The following is a 21,430-nucleotide window of genomic DNA, read 5'->3' as shown; positions in this document are numbered from 1 at the left end:
CAAAACATTTTTTTCCAACAAAAAGCGTTTTACAGTGGTTTTCCCACTCGCCCCAATGTCTAAGCTTCCCTGTTAATTTAGGTTTTTAGATTGTGCCTCATTCCAACATATAAGAATCTGTCCTGTTTCTGACAAAATAAAACAAAATTATGTTGTGAAAACCCAAAACAGCCTATGGTGATGTATGTTACAGACCCTTTAAATATTTAGAAAGTTCATTACAGCACTTTAATGATGTCCCTAAGTGACACATACTGAACATCCTGAGAGCATCAGGATACATTCTGACCTTATTTACAGAATGCAGGTGTACTGGGCTAGTGCTGGCAACATTTTAAAAGTGTATTTTTGCTTATACATGTCTTTAAATGTTTTACATTGCCTATAACTAGTTCTGATTTGATTTCCAGAACAAACTTTTTCTTGATTCTATCCTGATTCTATATATATCCTCTGTGTAAATTTTATTTAGTGACCTGACCTATGTAGTGCCATCCTAACTGTATTATAAAGAACTATGTTAACTCACATTAACATAAAAATGCGAAATTACAATAAACCCTCATACTTTCCTTTTTCCTTCCTCTTTGCTTGTATTTAACATGTTCGTGTTCCAAACGTCACAAAGAGAAACTAGTGTGCGAGAGTCTAGCATGCACTATCTAGTGTGGGAGAGCACAGTGCACATATTGGAACACAGCCACAGTTAAAGCCATCTGATTCACCCACAATTCCGCGCGTTGTTTACATGAACCGCGACGTGTTTGAGTGGCGGAAGTTCAGAGTGGACTTTAAGACTGATATAGTTTCTCTTACAGCGCTTTTACTGTCGCTGTTTGTAGAGAAATTGAATCAGCATCAGCTCGGTGATGCGGAGTTCAGGTATAAGATAGCCAGCGCTGCAGGAGCGGGTTAAAAACAGGGATCCATTCATTCATGTCTCGGAGGAATCCTGCAGACTCCCCGGGAGGAGAGGACAGAGAGCCGCTGCTCGGAGAAAGAACGGCGAGGCACGACTCGCGATACGACGGTAACGATAAAACATTCGTTTAGACAGTGCTTTTACTCTGTTACAGCTCACTACCTTATCACACGAGCCTTTATTCAGCGTAGCTCTTTAGATACAGCTCGTTTTATTGAGACACCGTTCCTGTACCCAGTTATGAAGTGTACAGGGAGCCAAACTGGCAACCAGAAAGTTTCATCCACAGCTTCCAGTTTGACACCTGTTTTGGCGATTTGTGCTACCTTGACAAAGTGTGCTACCTTACTGTATATTTAAATGCGAAAATACAAAAAAAACTAAAATCGTTGTATCAGGGTAAAATTAAGGCAATAATATAGCTAGATTATTAGAAACGGTTATATAGTTATATATAACTTTCATAGTTATTAATGAATATTTATTTAAATTAATTATTGTATTTCTGTGATCTTGGATTGTATATTTCCACCCGAGATATCATTAATAAAATTTTCAGGGAAAACACGTAAAAACCAGTAAAAACGAGAGATAAGGCATGAGCAGATCCGCTAAGTCGCTCCATCTGGGTTGTGCACCACACATAGAGCCTATGGGACCCATGTGAGATTCCGGTGGCCCCACATAAGAATTTTGGCTTTATAGTTATAGCTTTAACAGATCAACTATTACAAACAGTAATGTTTTTGTGTAGCATGAAACAAACTTCATATTCCCAGTTACAATGATTTCACGACTTTACAGTGATACAGTGTTTTAAGGGTGATTGGGAGAGGGATTCTTGCCATAAATTAAACAAAATAGCAAAACCAATGATCAGTTTTTATAATAATGAATATATTATTTTGGATTTTGTAGTTTTGCAGCAAAAACAGTTTTTTATAAAAAAAAAATGCAAGAAAATAAAACTTCTATAGCTTAACTGTCCTATCTGGCATTGTGTCCCAATCACCCTTAATTCACCCTAATTTATAGCATACTTTCTGACAGCTTTCCTGTATATTGTGGTAGACAGTATTTCAAAATTGTGATGAAAGTTTGAGTAGATATGCTGCTGAGTTTTTTTTTTCCATTGAGGTCCATTAAAAGAAAAATTCCATTGTAAAATTGACTTGAGGTGTAGTGAAACGTCATAATAAGTATGAACCTTTTGCCCCCAGCATTCAGAAATAGAGTGCTTTTAGCAAATGCTGCCCAACAGGCTTAGCATTACCTATGCAAATTTAAAATGCATAGTTAATGCTATAGGAGAGCACTGAGAGCTTTGAAAGGGCACAGGTAAATTACCTTCATTTAAGTATCTGTGTACTAGCTGTCAGTGCTCTCATTTTAAATGTCAGAGCCCTCGGAAATATACAAAAAAGCTTGGAGCTACTTTGAGCTTGTTAATGGTGTAAAAATAGCGATTTCCCATATATAGCTATACCTTATTACTAGTAGTGTAAGTCTGTTGGGAGAACTGGCTAAAAGTGCAAAATCTCGAAATGCTAAGGGAGAATGGAGGTGAGCTATTCAACAAATGTTCATACTCATTATCATGTTTCATTAGACTAAAATCCATTTCACAGCACATTTTGTTAGGTTGTGAAAACACAACATGCAGCAAACGTAATAATCGTTGCTAAATGAGTGTTGTAAGCAGTACAATAATAATTATAAGATCATTATAATTATAAGCTTTTTATTTATTTATTTCCTTTATTATCTAAATTGTTTTTTTCCTTACATGGCATTCTTCTCTTAGCTAACTTGTGTTTGGAAAACAGATGATCCTCCAGACTTCACTGATGACCAAAACAGTGTACAGCCAAAGCTGAGCTATGAGGAGGCAGTTGAAGAAGCAGGTATGTGCTCCTTTTCATATTGTACATTGTTCAATGAGGGTTTATTACTTCCAGTTGCCTCATTTAAGAGTGAAATTAGTTAAATTGGAGCAATACTACAAAAACTGATATTATTATCATTGAGTTTGTGACACACTTCCCTGTGGTATTGTTCTATTGAGACAAAGTAAATCGTTTAAATCTCAAATATTTTTCAATAGACAATACAGTGGATAATCATAGCCTGTACAAACAGAACATCACCACCTAATTAACATGCATACATACATACATACATACATACTCTGAGCCCCAGATTATTACTGTACATAAAATCTGCTGTCTGGTAGAGACTAAAATGGGTGAGCCTGTTCGGAAGAATGCCAATATGCAGATTTTGTCTGACAAGTGGAGGATCTTCAGTGTAGGTCCAGCCACTGAAGGAATCATAGCGTGAAAAATCTCATTCTTTATGTGTCTGAAGTAAATCACATGAACAAGCAACATTATCATCAGGAGTAAAAACATATTTTCTTAAACATTTCAGTATCTATATATTAATGTCATGTTTATGTTCTGCAATGAACTTTGTGATAAAAAAAAAAATGTTTATCTGTCTTTATATTTCAGTGTCAAGGATACAACAGTAAAATATGCACTGATAATAAACTATACTACAACATCCCAACATTTTATGTAAGAAAGTTAAAAACTAACAAAGTCAGACGGTCCCATCGTGGATTTGCACCATTAAGTTTTAATCACACTTAGTGTGATTGCCTTAGGCAACCTTAACAATCAACTCCTTTACCATAGAAACATCTTAGTAAATACTTCCCTTCGCAACCATCTTGCAACACCTTAGCAAGCCATCTAGCAACATCTTTGCAACCAATTCCTATACCATAACAACACCTTAGCAACCAGCATCTATTTCACAGCAACAACGCTGACCTGCATTCACTCTCAGTGGTTAAAAAATGCAATATTTAGTTTTATATAATCATCTAGTGTGAATTGTTTGGCAGTAAAATATACTAGTAATAAAATACATTTTAGCATCAATAACAGAATAAAAAATGGGTATCATGCCATCCCTTCTTACATTACTATACATTACTATAAGCAATATGTTAAAATTTATTATTTATTTTTTTATCTAATGTATATTTTTTAATAATTCCTACTTACTTTGACTATTGTAGCTCCTTTGGCTCAAGTTTTAGTCGTTCATTCATTGAGGTCACACCCTCTAATTTCCTCCCTCACTCCCTCTTATTGACCCTGCTTACCCTTTACCCCATCCTGTGCCCTCAGGCTTCGGGCTGTTCCATGGCTTGCTGTTGCTGGTGTGTGGCTGGGCCAATGCCAGCGATGCGGTAGAGATACTGTGCGTGTCCTTCTTACTGCCCACGGCCCGCTGTGACTTGCAGCTCAGCTCTGCAGATATGGGATTACTCACTGCCAGTATATTCCTCGGTCAGTGTCTGAATTTTCATGGCCAGTTTACTACAGTTCAGTATATTTGATTTTCTACTTGTTTTAGTCCCATTGTCACATTTTAGGTTTCAGCTGAAATATTTAATACATTATAACCATAAAAAACTAGTTCTTCAGCAGGAAGAATAATCAACAGTGGTTTTATGTTATGCTCATATTTAGCATTAGCAGACTGTGACTAAGAAATAAGAGTAAATGCTTAGTAAACCAAAAAGTAGAATAGAAGGAAATAGAGACACTGCCTCATCAGATTTAGTTCTGTATTTAATTCAGCGTATTTTACATGACATAAAAATGAAAGTAGCATTATAGTTGCTTTTATTGAGACATTTTCTTATTTTCTATACTCATTGTTAATGTTTAAACTTTACTGATCATGTGGGACACTTTGATGTTTTAAAATTACAGACTGTAGACCTTTATGTTTACCTTTACATACATTACCTTTACATTCAGTTACCCTGTTCTTCAATAGTCAGGATCAGTGTGATGGGCTGGTTTGAGTGGATTAGATACAGATGCAGTGCTGCTGGAGTTTTTAAACACCTCAGTGTCGTCCTGTGACCACTGATGAAAGCTTAGAGGATGACCAACACAAACATTAGGAACTTCTTCAACTCTGTGTTACACATGCATTTTATAAGATTTCTGTATTATGTTGCTTAATAAATATTGTCCATATATTTTTTTTAACATTTATTGTTTAGGTAACCTTTATTTATGATTCCGAATAGCGCTGCAAACTGTCACTTTATCTAATATTAAAGTTTGACTACATAGAGTTTAATAGATCATGTTATTTTATGTTGGGTCGGCCTAATGGACAGGGATTAAGCCTAGTTTAGCCTAAACCAAGATCAATTGTTCTGTTCAGTGAAGATAATCACATTAAAAATGCTGTGTAGTGTAAGATTAAACTTAATCTCAATCTGGGAAACTGCCGAACAGAATTTGATTTAAACTAACTTTCTGTTTTGTAGAGTCTTTGATAAAAATAATGTTATAGACAGGTGGGATAGATTAGCCCACAACAGAACTATAGCCTGCATGCATTTAGATGTACATGATCATATTTATTTGACATATTAATCATGTTGTACCTGTATTACATAGCCACTACTCATAGTCTGATTTGTATAGTTATTAATTAGTTTTTTCAAATTACAGTATGCATTATTGACTCAAATTTTATTTTCTGCTTAGGAATGATGCTGGGAGGGTATATGTGGGGGTATCTGGCTGATCTGAGAGGACGTCAGAGGGTGCTGGTCATCTCGCTGGCAGTGAACGGAACATTTGGTGCGGTGGCTAGTTTAGCCCCGAGCTTCTGGTTGTTCCTGCTGTTGCGGTTCTTCAGTGGAGTAGGGTAAGAAAACATTCCGAAAGAGCCTCTGTGCTTTACTGTTTTATACAGTAATTAAATCATGTAATAATTGCTCTCTTGGTCTCATGCATGAAACATCACGGGTCTCAGATTAGTTTACTGGACAGGGATCAAACTAGTATTAAAATAAATCTGATTTTAGGTGGCGAATTCCCTCAGACGTCACCACTAGAAATGGTTCCGTGGAAAGGTTCAGTAAATTACTGAATGTTCTTGGAGGATGAGATAAACTACTGTAGCTTACCACAGCCACCACAGATAAGTAACAGTGCATTTTATCTCTAGGGTGGGCGGATCCATCCCAGTTATCTTCTCCTACTTTTCTGAGTTCCAGCCGAAGATGCGTAGAGGGGCCATGATCAGCGCTCTGGCCACTTTCTGGATGGCTGGAAACATTTTAGCTGCAGGTACAATACTCATATGTTGATATATGTCCTACTCTGTGCCTATCAAGTGTCTGTATTATGGATAAACATTTTTTTTGTTCTTAAAGAAGAGTTATTAATTATCAAGAAAACATTTTTAATTTTTAAAAAGCGCCTACAAGATTGTGATCAAACCATTGATAACCATGACTATACACTTTGTGTGGGTTCATCACATAAAAGCCAAATAAAATATACATTTTTTCAGTTTACAGTGTTTTGTGGGTGTAACTTTCAAGGGATATGGATAATGTTTCAAGCTACGGTATTTGCAAATGTTTGCCTCCTTAGCCTTTAACAGTTTAGCCAAAAACACTTTTTGTTTTTGTTGAAGTAATAATGAATAAAACTATCATAGGCAGTCTGTAGTAGTAAATGAAGCAGAAGATGCAGAGCTGACTATTAAATAATTCAATTGAAATGTTTTTGGCTGTCAGGAGAGGAACAAATCTTTGCAAAGAGTACAGATGTAAGTAAAAGGTCGCAAGTAAATCTTCCAACATTCTTGTGCATGTGAGTGCCAAATTAGGACTGTGTTTGGTAAATGATGCTATAAAGCAACAGTATGAAAAAATGTGCTTTATAATAACAGTTCCTAAAACAACAATTCTTGTATGAAGCTGGTTTAAAGGAATAGTTAGACAAGTTGAATTAATATGATTTATCACAGCCAATAACACATGCTTGGTATCTGAAAAGTCTGGGCAAAAACTGGACTTGGACTGGAATGTGGTAGCAAAACAGAGAATCAGACAAAACTTTAATTATAGAACCTATTTAAAGACCCATCAATTTATAAACTCATCTACTTAAACACTCTACTGTTTTAAAACACATTCAGATCTTCATTTGTGTTGCACATATGCATTTATGTGGTGTAAAAAGGAATATTTATATATAAAGTCTATAAAAGAAATAATAAACTCCTTCACGTAGCTGAATAGTAAAGTAGCCATGTGGAGTAACAATGTAAATTTTAGCTTAAGTATCTACAAAAGGTTACTTATATTGTTTTGTGTAAAAACATTCGTTTATATAAATTTGTTATATATTTTCTAAGCAGATACCTAATGTTAGCATGTATTTACTAGCCTAAGATTAACACAACAAAACCCAAACATATATAAACTGATCAACTGTATCATGGGTAAGTGATAATCATTTTCGCTTCTTTAAATTAGATTCTGGCAATGCTAATTTCTAAAACAATCCCAGCCTGACCACCACCAATATTCATAACAGGGATATATTCAAAAGTGTCCTATACACTCGATATAAGCTACTATATACAAGTTGACAGCTGTGTGCGATTTCACTGCAAGAAAGAATGTGCACGTTTTTATTGTGTGGAAATGGCTGGGCTTCCGTAGGGATGATATTTAATATAGTACAGATATTAGTACAGATATGATTGTGCAAATAAAAATTTTCTAATTAAAGGAGCAGTATAACGACTTAAACAACATCTCAAACAACAGAATCCACTGCATTTTTCTGAATTTATGATTTACCACAGTGCAATAATGCATCTTATGTTTATTCTAAAAATATTTATTAATTATACACACAGATATGTTGTTTAAATATTAAACATGCTGTTTTTTTTAATAAATAATCACTGATAATTTATTTTTTTATCTGCTTCCATCATATTGTATAGTATTGTATATTGGCATTTCAATTAAGATATGAGTTTTTCGTAAAATCACCCAGCTCTAGGTGAAAAAACAGCACATGCAATTTCACCGAAGTGTAGGTAACAGTGTGTTATGTACTATTGGTTTAATAGTCAGGTAATACTAACTCGAAAACAGAACATAGTTTTCTTACAAACTATTAACAAGTTTATGGCTTTATTATTACAAACTGGAATTAACTTTACCTTCGAGCTTTGAAAGATTTCTTCGTTTTCTGTGACCATAAAAGAAGATCACTCTTTGTTTGGTGACATTTGTTAAGAAGATAGCTATAATGCTTCTATTAGCTCACAGCATATACCAGAAATGTCTTTAAAAATTAACAGGGTTCACTCATTTTTGCCTAACTTAGTATCCTCCATCATTTATTTATTTAGGATATTTTGAAATATGTCAGAATATTCTTAATAATGAACTTATTTTTGCTTTTAAAAAGGTGTAATTGCATTATTATACTAATATACTATCATATATTTCACTGTCTTTCTAAAAAATACAATAAAATGATTATTCGTAATTATGCATGGTAATTGTATTAGCTACATTTGCTCTGGCCTTTACTACAAGCCTGAGAATAAACTACACAGCTTTTTCAGTTGTTGTCTGCTATCTCTCTGATTCAGCCTGACAGCTTTGTATCCCGCTGAGCTCTGTGCTCTATTCTTGCTATAACACTCAGCAAAGTGTGTGTTTTGTTTTGCAAGAGCCCTGGCACTGGCACACTGCTAAAATGCCTGGCATTTTATACCCTGTGCCAGCAGCTAGCGAGTGCATGCGAAGTGAGAACACAAACTGCCTTGTTTTATGAGCCAAACCATATTAACAGAGTTGTGGACAGAGATGTAGATGCAGTTTTAGCAAGACAGCGTAACATTCATTGCCCTTATATGTGCATGTTTGCGTGTGTTGGTTTGTATGCGCAGGTGCTGCCTGGTTGGTCATCCCCAGGACATTTCTGCATGTTGATCTGGGCTGGTTGGACTTCCAGAGTTGGAGGGTGTTTGTGGTGCTGTGTTCCATCCCCAGCCTCACCTCAGCATTTATCTTCAGACTGGCCATGCCAGAGAGCCCCCGCTTCCTCATGGAGGTATGCCCATGACCCTGCAGCACCACAATAAGATGTCAGTGCAATTAGAATAAACCAGATAACACGAATGTATGTATCACATTACTCATTACATACAGTCCACTCCAAAAGTAAATGTAGTACAATGTGACCAGTCCATTTTCTCTGCTGTGGACTAAAAACATTTGGGTTTGAGATTAAAAGATAAGTATGAGACAAAATATCAATATTTCAGCTTTAATTTCCAAGTTTTTACATCTGACACACAGTTCAGAAGACAGCACCTTCTGTCTAAACCCATACATTTTTCTGGTGAGCAAAAGTGTTGGAATATGTGACTGTCGGATGTGTTTTGTTGCCCAGGTGTGTTCAGAACCAATAATTATTCAAACAATAAATAGTGCTGATTGTCTACAATTGTGAAGCTTCAAGAAGATGGTAAATTAATTAGAGCCATTGCACTTACACTGCCTGGCCAAAAAAAAAATCGCCACCTGGATTTAACTAAGCAGATGATGTGGGGTGGCTGCAGTTGGTCAGGTCTAGGTTCAGCAACAGTATGTGCTGAAAAAATGAGGTCAGGTGACTACCTGAATATACTGAATCTAGACCAGGTTATTCCATCAATGGCTTTTTTTCTTGTCTGATGACACAGCTTGAAAAGTGGTTCAGGGAGCATAAGACATTTTAAAAAATGAATTGGCCACCACAGACCTTAACCTCACTGAGAATCTTTGGAATGTGCTGGAGAAGACTTTGTGCAGTGGTCAGACTCTACCATCATCAATGCTGCAAGATCTTGGAGAAAAATTAATGCAACACTGGATTGAAATGGCAGTTCAACAATTAGAGTTTGTGACACTTTTTTGGCCAGGCAGTGTATATTGGCCATAGCCAGTCCAACCGTTTTGAATGTCTCTAAGAAGAAAGTCGTCACTGGTGTACCAAGTAACAGATGTCGAACAGATAGACCACAGAAAACCGTAGCAGATGATGACAGAAACATTGTGAGTGCTGTAAAGAAAGACCCTAAACAACTGCCAGTGACATCAGCAACAACCTTTAGAGGGCAGAAGTGAAGGTATCACAATCTACTCTTCGCTTAAGACTTCATGAACAAAAGTACAGAGACTTTACGAGAAGATAAAAATTAAATGTTAGCAAAAAGAATGTGTAGGCCAGGCAGGAATTTGCCAAGAAGTACTGAATCAAGCCTATGGACTGATTTTGTACTGATGAGACGAAGATAAACATTTTGGGGAAGTAAAGGATATGATCCTAACTTACCAGCTTATCTATAAAACAAAATGGAGGTAATTTCATGGTTTTTGCTTGCATTGCTTCTTCTAGGATGGGTTCAGTAATCTTTATAGATGTAAAATAAACTTAGAAGTCTACAGAAACATTTTGTCTGTCAATTTAAAGAAAAATGCAGCTAAACTGATTGGGAGATCCTTCATCATGCTGCAAGATCACGACACAAAACACACTGACTGGAAAAGCATCACAAAAGAAGAAGTTAAGTGGTGTCAGTGAGACAAAGACTTGGTGCAGTTATTGCAAACTAAATATGAAGTCTTATTCAATTCAATCTATTGATGTGTTCTAATACTTGTGTTTAGAGGAAAAATGGACAGGTTCTGAACAGTGTATCGTATCCAGATCTAAATACCTTGGAATAAATAGCTGAAATGTTAATAATATTGTGTCTCATATTCATCTTTTAAAGCCAAGTAATGTATTCAGTCTACAGCAAAAAAATCGATTGGTCTCACTGTTCCAATACTTACATGTGTGTGTGTCTGTCTTGGTCACTCAGGCTGGCATGGAGAAGGAGGCACTTGCAGTGTTCCAGCAGATGTACAGACTCAACCACAGGGGAAGCCGCAAACCCTTTCCTGTAAGAACAGCCTTTACTATTAAATTAAATGATGCATTTGTTTTGAATATTTATTCTTAGACTCTTAGAATCAAGGAGGACCAAAAGCTCTACAATATACATTGTAGCTCTAGACCTAGACCCCTTCTAATTACTGTTTAATGTAATTTACTTCAAATGCTGGCATTTGATTCTGACCTTATCATTAAGCATCATTACTTGACCTCACCAATGCTCTTCAGATCAGTGCCATCATATCCTCTCAACAATGTTCCAAAGTAATAGGGAACAAACATCTTATTAGTAAAGAAGATGTTAAAGGGTTAAAGGAGCAAGTGTACCAACTTTTGGATATCGATTAACCATAATATTAACACCACCTTCGTGTTTCTACTCTCCTTATCCATAGTGTGTTGCACTGGTACAAATGGAAAAGACTCAGCAGTACTGCTGGATTCCTATCCAGTGAGTTTACTCTAGTCTAGTGCTGAGAATAAACCACCACCCAAACGGTCTGCTCTGTGGTGGTCCTGTGGGGTCCTGACCACTGAAGTACAGAGTAAAAGGAGGTTAACAAAATATGTAAAGAAACAAATAGACTACAGTCTGTAATTATAGAACTACAAAGTGCTCCTCTATGCTCAAAACAAGGAAGTAGTTTCAACGGTCTGTCCGATTGGTGTGTAGTATATTAGTGTATTAGTATTAGTGTATTCGTATTAGTGTATTCGTATTAGTGTATTAGTATTAGGCAGCACTACCAGAAATGGTCATTAATCATGGGTCAGTGAAATGTGTCTGAGCCTCCCTGCCTTTCACAATTCCACTCCAGACTCATTCATGCATAACTGGATCCCCTGGTCTGGCTTTGGGCATCAGGGCTGCTCTGATGGAAAACTGTCCACAGCTCTGTTAAAATAAACACTAATCATCACAAATATACCATTTATACATTTTCATATCTCATATAATATCACTTTATTCTATTTTTATGATCTACTGCACATATTAATTACTTACAGAGCTGAGTGTGTGTGTGTGTTTGTTTTTAGATGTGTAGGCTTGTTAACCCTAAAGATGGTGAGAATACTGGTGAACCACTGAGAATGCATAGATGGTATCAGCATGTGACCCATTTTCTTAAACAGGTAAGTTCAGTAACCCATTTCTCAGCTTGAGTAAGAGTGACAGTGTACCACATATGGGTCATCATTGCAGCTCAACAGCTTGAAAATCATCTAATCTAATCAATAATCACATTACATCTGTTTTAATCAATAATGCATAAATGGAGCATTATTCTGTGTAAAAAAATAATTGCCTTGTTACTTTAAATACATTATTAGTAGTAAAAAAAGTGCAATCCAACTATTTCTGTAGTTGTAGTTCTTATAGAGCATATTTTCCTCTCTGTATGATCCCTTATTCAGATTTAAAATATATTATTTTCATGCTGAAAAAACTATGAAATTCAGAATCCAGTGAGCGTTCTGTGGACCTCTGTTTTAGGGCCATGTCAGTGGTCAGATTAATTAGTGACTCTTTTAATGCAAGAGTCTTTCATGTTGGTTTCACAGACTAAGGATTCCGTACCGTACTTTTAAAATGAGGCCAAAATAAGCACACAGGTATCAGTCTTAGAAACAATGCTGTAGTTCAATAACCTATGGAGAGCAGGAAATACTTGATGTTATTACCTTTTAAAACAAGCATAGTTGTCTTGTTAAAGCTCAATTTTCTGCTTTAACCTTCTGAAAAGCGTTTAATTTGTAATACAGACACGCAGACCCAGAATGCACACTGAAAAATGTCTGGATCTGATTCTCAGCACATTTTGTGGAGAAAACAGCATTATTACAATGCCCTAGGAATTATGTCAGGACCCCATGGAGGTGTCAATCCCCAGTTTAGGAACCCTTGGACTTAGCCATTGTGAGGTGGTCTTGCCTGTAGTGGCAGTGAGGAGGTGGGGGAGCTGTGGGTCCATTTGTTTGGGTGTTGGTGGAGGGTTTGATTCAGTAAAGACATGTTTTAAATAATCTAAACCAGGGATGTGCAACATTTTAAGTGGAATTTAATTCATTGCAATTCAGAGAAATCCATTCTTATCACATATTGGTGAGAATGGGACACTTTTAACATACATTTTTCATCCAAATTGAAGTACAGACACTAACTTTAAGCATACATTCCCTTAATGTTAAATAATTAGCAATAAAATTACACCATAATTATGAATGATTATAATTCTATGTCCTGCAGTTTGAATTGCAATTCTACTTCCGGTTTGCAATCTCAATTCAAAATTAAGAACTGAATGGGAATGTTTGGGTTAATCTGAATTTAATTCTGAATTTTGTAGAACTCTCAGTGTCGTCCCACACTGTGTACGGTGAGATATTGTCTAGTATGCTGTGCTCACTGACAGATGTTCAGATCTGCCCTGTAAGAATCCATCACATTATTACAAGCATGCTTCACAGCTGGTATGAGGTTCTGGTTTTGTAAAGCAGTGTTAGTTCAGCCAAAAATCTCAGCTTTATTGTCATCTGTCCAGAACACACTGTTCCAGGGAGCATAATTGAGGTGATTCTTGGCTAACTTCAGAAAAGCCATTTTATTCTCCTTAGTTACCAGTGGTTTCCGGACACTCACCTTAGTTAAAGTAAAAGTGGTCTGCAGTTCTGTAGATGTTGTTTTTGGATGTTTTCTTATGTCCTGGATGATTTTATATCTTGTTTTCAGAGATGTTGTAAGAGCATTCACTCCTAGAACTATAATTTTTAGACTTTCTCTATTTGGACAGTGTAGCTGATAGTACAGTACCAGTCTAACGTTTGGCCACCTTCTCATTCAGTGTTTTTCTTTATTTCTTTATTCAATGATTTTTCTACATTGCCCTATGTTCCAGGGTCTTTCTCCAATCAGACAGCTGTTTATTGGGCCTTTGATCTCCAGAAGCATTGCCCTGCTAGTCATTTTCTACAGCATATCATTTGGGTACGTATCAAAAATCTGCAATGCTTAAGTAAGTGGTTATGGCATTGCTGTCTTACACATCGCAGTCTATTTTTACGCCTATTGCCTGTGCCTTTAAAATAGTGACTGAGATTATGAACATATACACGCCAAATGAGGTGCACTGCTGACTTATTAGAACCCTGACAACAGTCACCTGTCAGAGGTCCATACCTATTTTGTCTATACCTATTTGCTACACACACACACACACACAAGTACATGCAGCAGGGCACACACCCAACTTTACATCAACAATAAACAGAATAAAATAACATAAACATAATGTAATAATGTAAACCAATCTGCCAAAGTCAGAGCACACCTGGCTCTTTAGTGGAATGACAAGTAAATTGCTGATTGGTTTATTTCACATTACACCCAAAACACACTCATAATGAATTAGGAGAAATAGTTCTTGCCTTTTGCACGTTCTGAGCAGCGCAAGGTATGTTTTTTCTGTGCTCAAGATACCAAAGACACTGACGCCCTAAATCAAGCTCGCATATAGAGATCACTAAAATAGGGCCCAGTATATCACAAACATACAGTTCATTTATTGTTTCATTTTATTTCTGTAGGTATTATGGTTTGTGGATGTGGTTTCCTGAGCTTTTCAGGAGAGCTGAAGATGGAGGTTCTCCATGTGCCAATATGTCTCAACCCCAAAACCTGAGGAATGAAAGCTGCTATCCAGTGAAAACTGCAGGTGGGATACTTCAAAGAGATGGAGACAAAATTAGCCAAAACATTACCACTCATATGTGAAGTAAATGATGTTGACACTCTAGGTGTAGGATATACATTAATAACTGAACAGTCAGTTCTCATAGTCAGTGTGTTGGATTTGGGGATCGCCCCGACCCGCCCCATAAACTGTCATTTTGAGCCCGAGCCCAGTTTAAACCTGACATTTTTTTAAACCTGAAATCTGTTCAAAATGAAGTTAATTAACACTGCAACACTGAAAAATAAAAAAAATGTTTATTGAGAACAGATCTCCGAAAGATTAAAACATGAACAATGCGAACAATGATCCAAATGCCTAAACATCTTTAATTTAGGCTACAAGAATGTCTAAATAACTTTCTAATCTATAATCTAATCTACAATTTAACATGGTTTAAGTATAGAAAATAATTTCTAAATGTTTTTTTATATTAAGATGATGGTCTATGTGCAAAAACACAAACAGTCATAAGGTTATTCACTGTCAAGTGCATAATACAAACAAGTGAAGTGTGCACTGGACACTTGTACAACTTTTTTTAAAACACAGTTTGCTATATTGTGATTTTCATGCCATAGCTTTATCTAAAATAAAAATAGCATTAAAAAACAGACGCCTACGTCGACTATTTTCTTGAGCCTGCCCCAACCCGAGGAAAGTGATAGGAAAGTGACAGCTTCGTATCAAATCTTAACAGAATCTGTTTCTATTATCTTGTAACAGACACCACAGGGCACATTCAGAGGTCTGTAACGTAAATTGTTTTGGTGTCAAATTAAAATGAACTGCATTAGGCATGTGGTTGTAATGTTTTGGCTCAAATATGTACAGTCAAATAGAAAATACACTGCTCAAAAAAATAAAGGGAACACTCAAATAACACATCCTAGATCTGAATGAATGAAATATTCTCATTGAATACTTTGTTCTGTACAAAGTTGAATGTGCTGACAACAAAATCACATAAAAATCATCAATGGAAATCAAATTTATTAACCAATGGAGGCCTGGATTTGGAGCCACACACAAAATTAAAGTGAAAAAACACACTACAGGCTGATCCAACTTTAATGTAATGTCCTTAAAACAAGTCAAAATGAGGCTCAGTATTGTGTGTGGCCTCCACGTGCCTGTATGACCTCCCTACAACGCCTGGGCATGCTCCTGATGAGGTGGCGGATGGTCTCCTGAGGGATCTCCTCCCAGACCTGGACTAAAGCATCCGCCAACTCCTGGACAGTCTGTTGTGCAACGTGACGTTGGTGGATGGAGCGAGACATGATGTCCCAGATGTGCTCAATCGGATTCAGGTCTGGGGAACGGGCGGGCCAGTCCATAGCTTCAATGCCTTCATCTTGCAGGAACTGCTGACACACTCCAGCCACATGAGGTCTAGCATTGTCCTGCATTAGGAGGAACTCGGGGCCAACCGCACCAGCATATGGTCTCACAAGGGGTCTGAGGATCTCATCTCGGTACCTAATGGCAGTCAGGCTACCTCTGGTGAGCACATGGAGGGCTGTGCGGCCCTCCAAAGAAATGCCACCCCACACCATTACTGACCCACTGCCAAACCGGTCATGCTGAAGGATGTTGCAGGCAGCAGACCGCTCTCCACGGCGTCTCCAGACTCTGTCACGTCTGTCATGTGCTCAGTGTGAACCTGCTTTCATCTGTGAAGAGCACAAGGCGCCAGTGGCGAATTTGCCAATCCTGGTGTTCTCTGGCAAATGCCAAGCGTCCTGCACGGTGTTGGGCTGTGAGCACAACCCCCATCTGTGGACGTCGGGCCCTCATACCATCCTCATGGAGTCGGTTTCTAACCGTTTGTGCAGACACATGCACATTGTGGCCTGCTGGAGGTCATTTTGCAGGGCTCTGGCAGTGCTCCTCCTGTTCCTTCTTGCACAAAGGCGGAGGTAGCGGTCCTGCTGCTGGGTTGTTGCCCTCCTACGGCCTCCTCCACGTCTCCTGGTGTACTGGCCTGTCCCCTGGTAGCGCCTCCAGCCTCTGGACACTACGCTGACAGACACAGCAAACCTTCTTGCCACAGCTCGCATTGATGTGCCATCCTGGATGAGCTGCACTACCTGAGCCACTTGTGTGGGTTGTAGAGTCCGTCTCATGCTACCACGAGTGTGAAAGCACCACCAACATTCAAAACTGACCAAAACATCAGCCAGACAGCATAGGTTCTGAGAAGTGGTCTGTGGTCCCCACCTGCAGAACCACTCCTTTATTGAGTGTGTCTTGCTAATTGCCAATAATTTCCACCTGTTGTCTATTCCATTTGCACAACAGCAGGTGAAATTGATTGTCAATCAGTGTTGCTTCCTAAGTGGAAAGTTTAATTTCACAGAAGTTTGATTTACTTGGAGTTATATTGTGTTATTTGAGTGTTCCCTTTATTTTTTTGAGCAGTGTATATTAAAAGGCAAGGCTAATAGATGCGGCTAAAGAACATGAACACATGGCGAATCAGGATTTTTATTATGTTTATATCACAGATAGAGAAAAGAGAAATATTACCGATATCACTGTCAATTCACCACTGCCTGCTGTTTATTACAGTGTACATGGAGGGCTTTGTGACTGCGGCCTCTAACCTGCCTGGGAACATCTTCACTATCCTGCTAATGGACACAGTGGGAGGCAAGATCCTACTGTGTGAGTAACTGTGCACTCACTTTTTGGATTGTTAGCTTAATGCTCTGTATTTTCTTCTCTAATGTCAGAATAAAACTACTGGCCTTGGGTCTGTTTGTGTTCTGGATGTGTGGGTGTAGATTTTCTTACCTAATCTTATGTTGTACATACACTAAACCCGGATGTCTTGTACCCTACTCGAGCACACTCCCCTGCTGAACTTGAATTACATTCTGGTCCCAATGCATGCTTATCATTATCATTATCATTACCTTTTTAAAAAGAATATGATCTGCATCACCAATCCGAAGTTATTATCAGGCCCTCATGATGCCTGCTTTCAAGTCTGAAAATCTCTAGGATGTATTAGAGCTGGTTGAGATTGTAAAAAAAATATCTACATATTCTTCAAATTTAGATTTAGATTTTTATCTTCTTACATAACTTCTGGGTTTTTTTGTTAGCAAACAAACAGCAGCAACAAACTACTGTTTCCTTAACATTTACTTTTATTTTTTTTTTCTTACAAATGGTAAGCAGCCCCCTTCAGCCCTACATGGAGATTTTATATGAAATATGATACAATCATAACTTTCAGTTATTTTCAGGAAACTCACTGCCACATTAAATAGGTCTTATCAGGTTTCATCTACTGGGATTCCCTCTTTCAGCTTCTATATGTAAAGATGTACTCGATTATCCCATTTTGAAAATCACATTAAACCAATAATCCGATTAAACAAAATAATTTGATTAACCTCCCAGCTCTATAATGTGTTATGAATTATGATAGATTTTATTTTAAATTGATTAATAATTTATCTTCCAATATCAGAAAAACTAAAACGTCCACTGTTTTAAACAGATACAAGCAATCTTTTAGTTTGAATTGTTTATCTCACGGCAAATTCACATGACACTTTTGATTTAACTAGTCTTGGTTCCCTAAACTAAACAAAAATATATAACCAGTGTATTTCCAGAGCTCTGTACTGTATAAATTAAATACTTTAATTACTTTTAAATACTGGAACACTCCCTGCTCTCCGTATTTTACTGTTCTTTACTAAACTATTTATTTTAAATTTATTGTAAATTAACACACCTGCTTAGATTGTGCATCCACACTCCAGCAAAAACATAGTAGATGTATGAAGTCTAGTGTGAAGATGATCCGTGGCAGAAACTTAAGAGAATTTGAGCAAAATGTCCCAACTAAGCTGCTTTCATATATTTGCATTGTACTAAAATTCATATATTTTCAATGGGCATATATGCAGCTGAAAGAGTGTGAGCCTAGTGCGTCCCACATTTTTCAACATTAAAATGTTAATATAACATTAACAAATATTACTTTTAAAGTTTGGGCACCGCTAATAATATTCATGATTTTCCTTTATAAATCATTGGTTGTTCAGATCAGCAGTTTTAGGATTATAGTTTATAGGATTTACTAAAGTGTGTAATAGTTCAAAACACACTATTCAACAGAAACCAAGCTTTATGGAGGTAAATGTGCTCAGGCACAGATTGTGCTCAGATTGTCTAGTGTGAGTACCCCCTCAGACAAGGTTCACTGATGATCTCATTAGAAATGATCACCTGATGGTCTGTCTGTACTCATACTTGTGTGTTTTTGCTCATGTGATGTGTCTGTCTGCTCTCTCTCTCTTTCAGCGGGGAGTCTGCTGTTGTCCAGTGCGAGTGTGTTCCTGATTTATGTGGTGAAGACTAAAAGCCAGAGTCTCATAATGTCTTGTGTGTTCAGCGGTGTGTCAGTCATCTCCTGGAACGCCCTGGATGTAGTGGGCACTGAGCTTTACCCCACACAGTTACGGTAAATATACTCAACGATACTCCAGTATTATTAAAGAAAAAGGTGAAGTGAATTAATGTGTGCTGTGTAACGTTTGTACTTGTATTAATGTTATTCTAATATCTTGTTTAGCTCCTCTGCACTGGGCTTCTTCACTGGAGTGGGCCGAGTTGCTGCGATCATGGGAAATGTAGTTTTTGGCCAGCTGGTGGACTCTAACTGTGCCGTGCCTATATTGCTGGTTTCAGTCCTGTTGCTGGCTGGAGGTCTAGCAGCTCTACGGCTACCTGGAACCAAACAGATGGACTTAACATGAAACACACACACACACAAATACACACAAATAATACGAGACAAACTAGCATACAAACCTGTTTAACCACAGTCAGCCTTAACTAATGTAAGTGTATTAAATTAAGGCTCTAAACTGCCAACTAGTATCACATAACCTTACAATCACAATCCAGAACCAAAAATTAAATTCATACGAAAATTTAGGACATGATCGCATCATTGGAGAGGACACTGGAGGAAACTATCTTATTTAATCATCAGATTATCATCAGAGTTTTGATCTTGATTGTTAAAGTGAGTGGTTCACTATGACCAGATCAAAAGAGCTATCTGAGGCCTGAGGAGAAAAAATGATGTAGCTGCAGATGAATGAATGAATGAATGAATGAACATTATGGCAAGAATATTGGCCAGAGAACACATTGACCTAGGCCGTTTCTCAATACACAAGTCTGCACTCCAGTACTTGTGAAGAACGGACTTGGGAAGTTCAGATCACGAGTGCATACTCCCGAGGACAGGAGGAAGCGGGGCGGTTGTTCTGTATTTGGAACAGCTGTCTACTTGATGACGTCACCCTCTTAAGAGGAGCGGAAAGCGTTGTTCCGAAAACATAGGAGCACATTTTCACCTAGCCGATTTCTTAACAAATAAACCACATATCTGAAGTCTAAACTCCTACATTCTCGCCTGAAAATAACTGAAAACATTATTTTAGAACACAGCAGTACTGTTTTAAAAACGTACAGGTGCTTACAGTTATGTACCTTCTTCTCCTGCATTACGCTGATACTGCTGAGAGGTGCATTCTGGGTTATCGGGCTGTAAAAAGTCCACACAAGTCACCTTCCATGCATCCTCGATAAAGTGGGAGGAGCAAGAACACATCCGGGTATTGGTTGTGTACTTGGCTAACTGCGATCTTCTGAATTGAAACAGTACTTGGGCTACAACTGATGGCGTTTCCCGAGTCCACAAGAACACAAGTACAGACAAGAACGCAGATTGAGAAACGGCCGAGATGTTCTATAAAAATCAGACAGATAATTTAAGTTCAACTAAAATTATTTGGCGTAGTAGCAGAAAACACATTTTCCTAAAATTTTAGTTAAAAAAAAAAAAAATCATAATATTTAAAATTGAACCCCTTGTATTGTGATATGTATCATAAAGCCAGGTTCTTGCCAGTACACAGCTCTTGTGTTAGAGGGGTGTGAATGTAGCATTAGGAACAACTTGGGGTGTCTGGTTGGGAATGGACCCCCAGTATGCTTAATGAGTATCTGCCTGCAGAACTGGGCTCTAGGCACCAAAGCCTATATATGAGCTCAAAGATGAGACTGAATTTGTAGAGATTCTGACAACTTTAACACTGCACACATGCACTTAACTAATTGTTTTATAATTTTATACAATTTTATATATATTTTCAAATATACAACATCATGCACATGTTTAGGTAAACTAGTCAAAGCTGAAATCCACAAAGCATAAAGATAATTTTTAATCAAGATTACTATTAATTATGTTGTTTTTTTTTACAAGCCTTAGCACAAATAGGTTTAAGGAAAGTTATCTGGGAACTCAGATTTTCTTGGTGTGCCCAAACGTTTGCATTTAGCCCCTTTATAGAGCATAAAAGCTAACACAAGTGTTTTAATCTGCACTTTGTATATTTAAATAAAATGTATCTGGCATAATTTATACAATTTAATTTTAACAATGTTTTGAAGTTTTGCAGTAGAGATAGAAGATCAGGTCCATACATCTATAAATGCAATTCAATTCTATCTATTGGATGTGTCACCTCTTTCTTAAATTCTTTTTTCTTAATGCAAGTTTAAACATTTTCGATCTGAAATTGTGTAATCTGAAAATTATGAGTTCATATGTTTTTTTCCACACCCTTTAATTCAAATTATGCCAGGAAATATCTCCTTTATCAAATATCAGGAATATTTCATTCAGATATACAAAATTCAGTTTCAAACACTTGTCTTTTAATTCTAATGTCCCTTTTTACTCTGCACAGAACTGTACAACTCTAAAAACAGTGCTGGGCATTTAACTGTTTGGATCATGATGATGAAACATATACATTTCAATTCTACAATAATTTTAATAAAGGATGAACCGGTGACCAAATATTATGATACAATTGTATTTTTTT

At 37.2% G+C, this 21,430-nt stretch overlaps 1 protein-coding gene across 1 annotated transcript; it reads left to right on the top strand.

Annotated features, from left to right (window-relative positions):
- The first annotated feature begins 733 nt into the window (after window positions 1–733).
- On the top strand, window positions 734–21,405 carry sv2 (synaptic vesicle glycoprotein 2). The gene is made up of 13 exons (XM_007235090.4): window positions 734–1,030; window positions 2,749–2,826; window positions 4,123–4,284; window positions 5,509–5,671; window positions 5,975–6,096; window positions 8,735–8,898; window positions 10,697–10,777; window positions 11,809–11,904; window positions 13,668–13,756; window positions 14,356–14,483; window positions 17,076–17,171; window positions 18,828–18,987; window positions 19,099–21,405. Exons 1-13 carry the CDS (start codon window positions 937–939, stop codon window positions 19,280–19,282), a joined length of 1,617 nt encoding a protein of 538 aa, XP_007235152.3. The 5' UTR covers window positions 734–936; the 3' UTR covers window positions 19,283–21,405.
- Window positions 21,406–21,430: the final 25 nt, after the last annotated feature.

The sequence above is a fragment of the Astyanax mexicanus genome, chromosome 2 (genome assembly GCF_023375975.1).
Source record: "Astyanax mexicanus isolate ESR-SI-001 chromosome 2, AstMex3_surface, whole genome shotgun sequence".
NCBI lineage: Eukaryota > Metazoa > Chordata > Actinopteri > Characiformes > Acestrorhamphidae > Astyanax > Astyanax mexicanus.
This window is presented reverse-complemented; position numbering and strand designations above follow the sequence as displayed.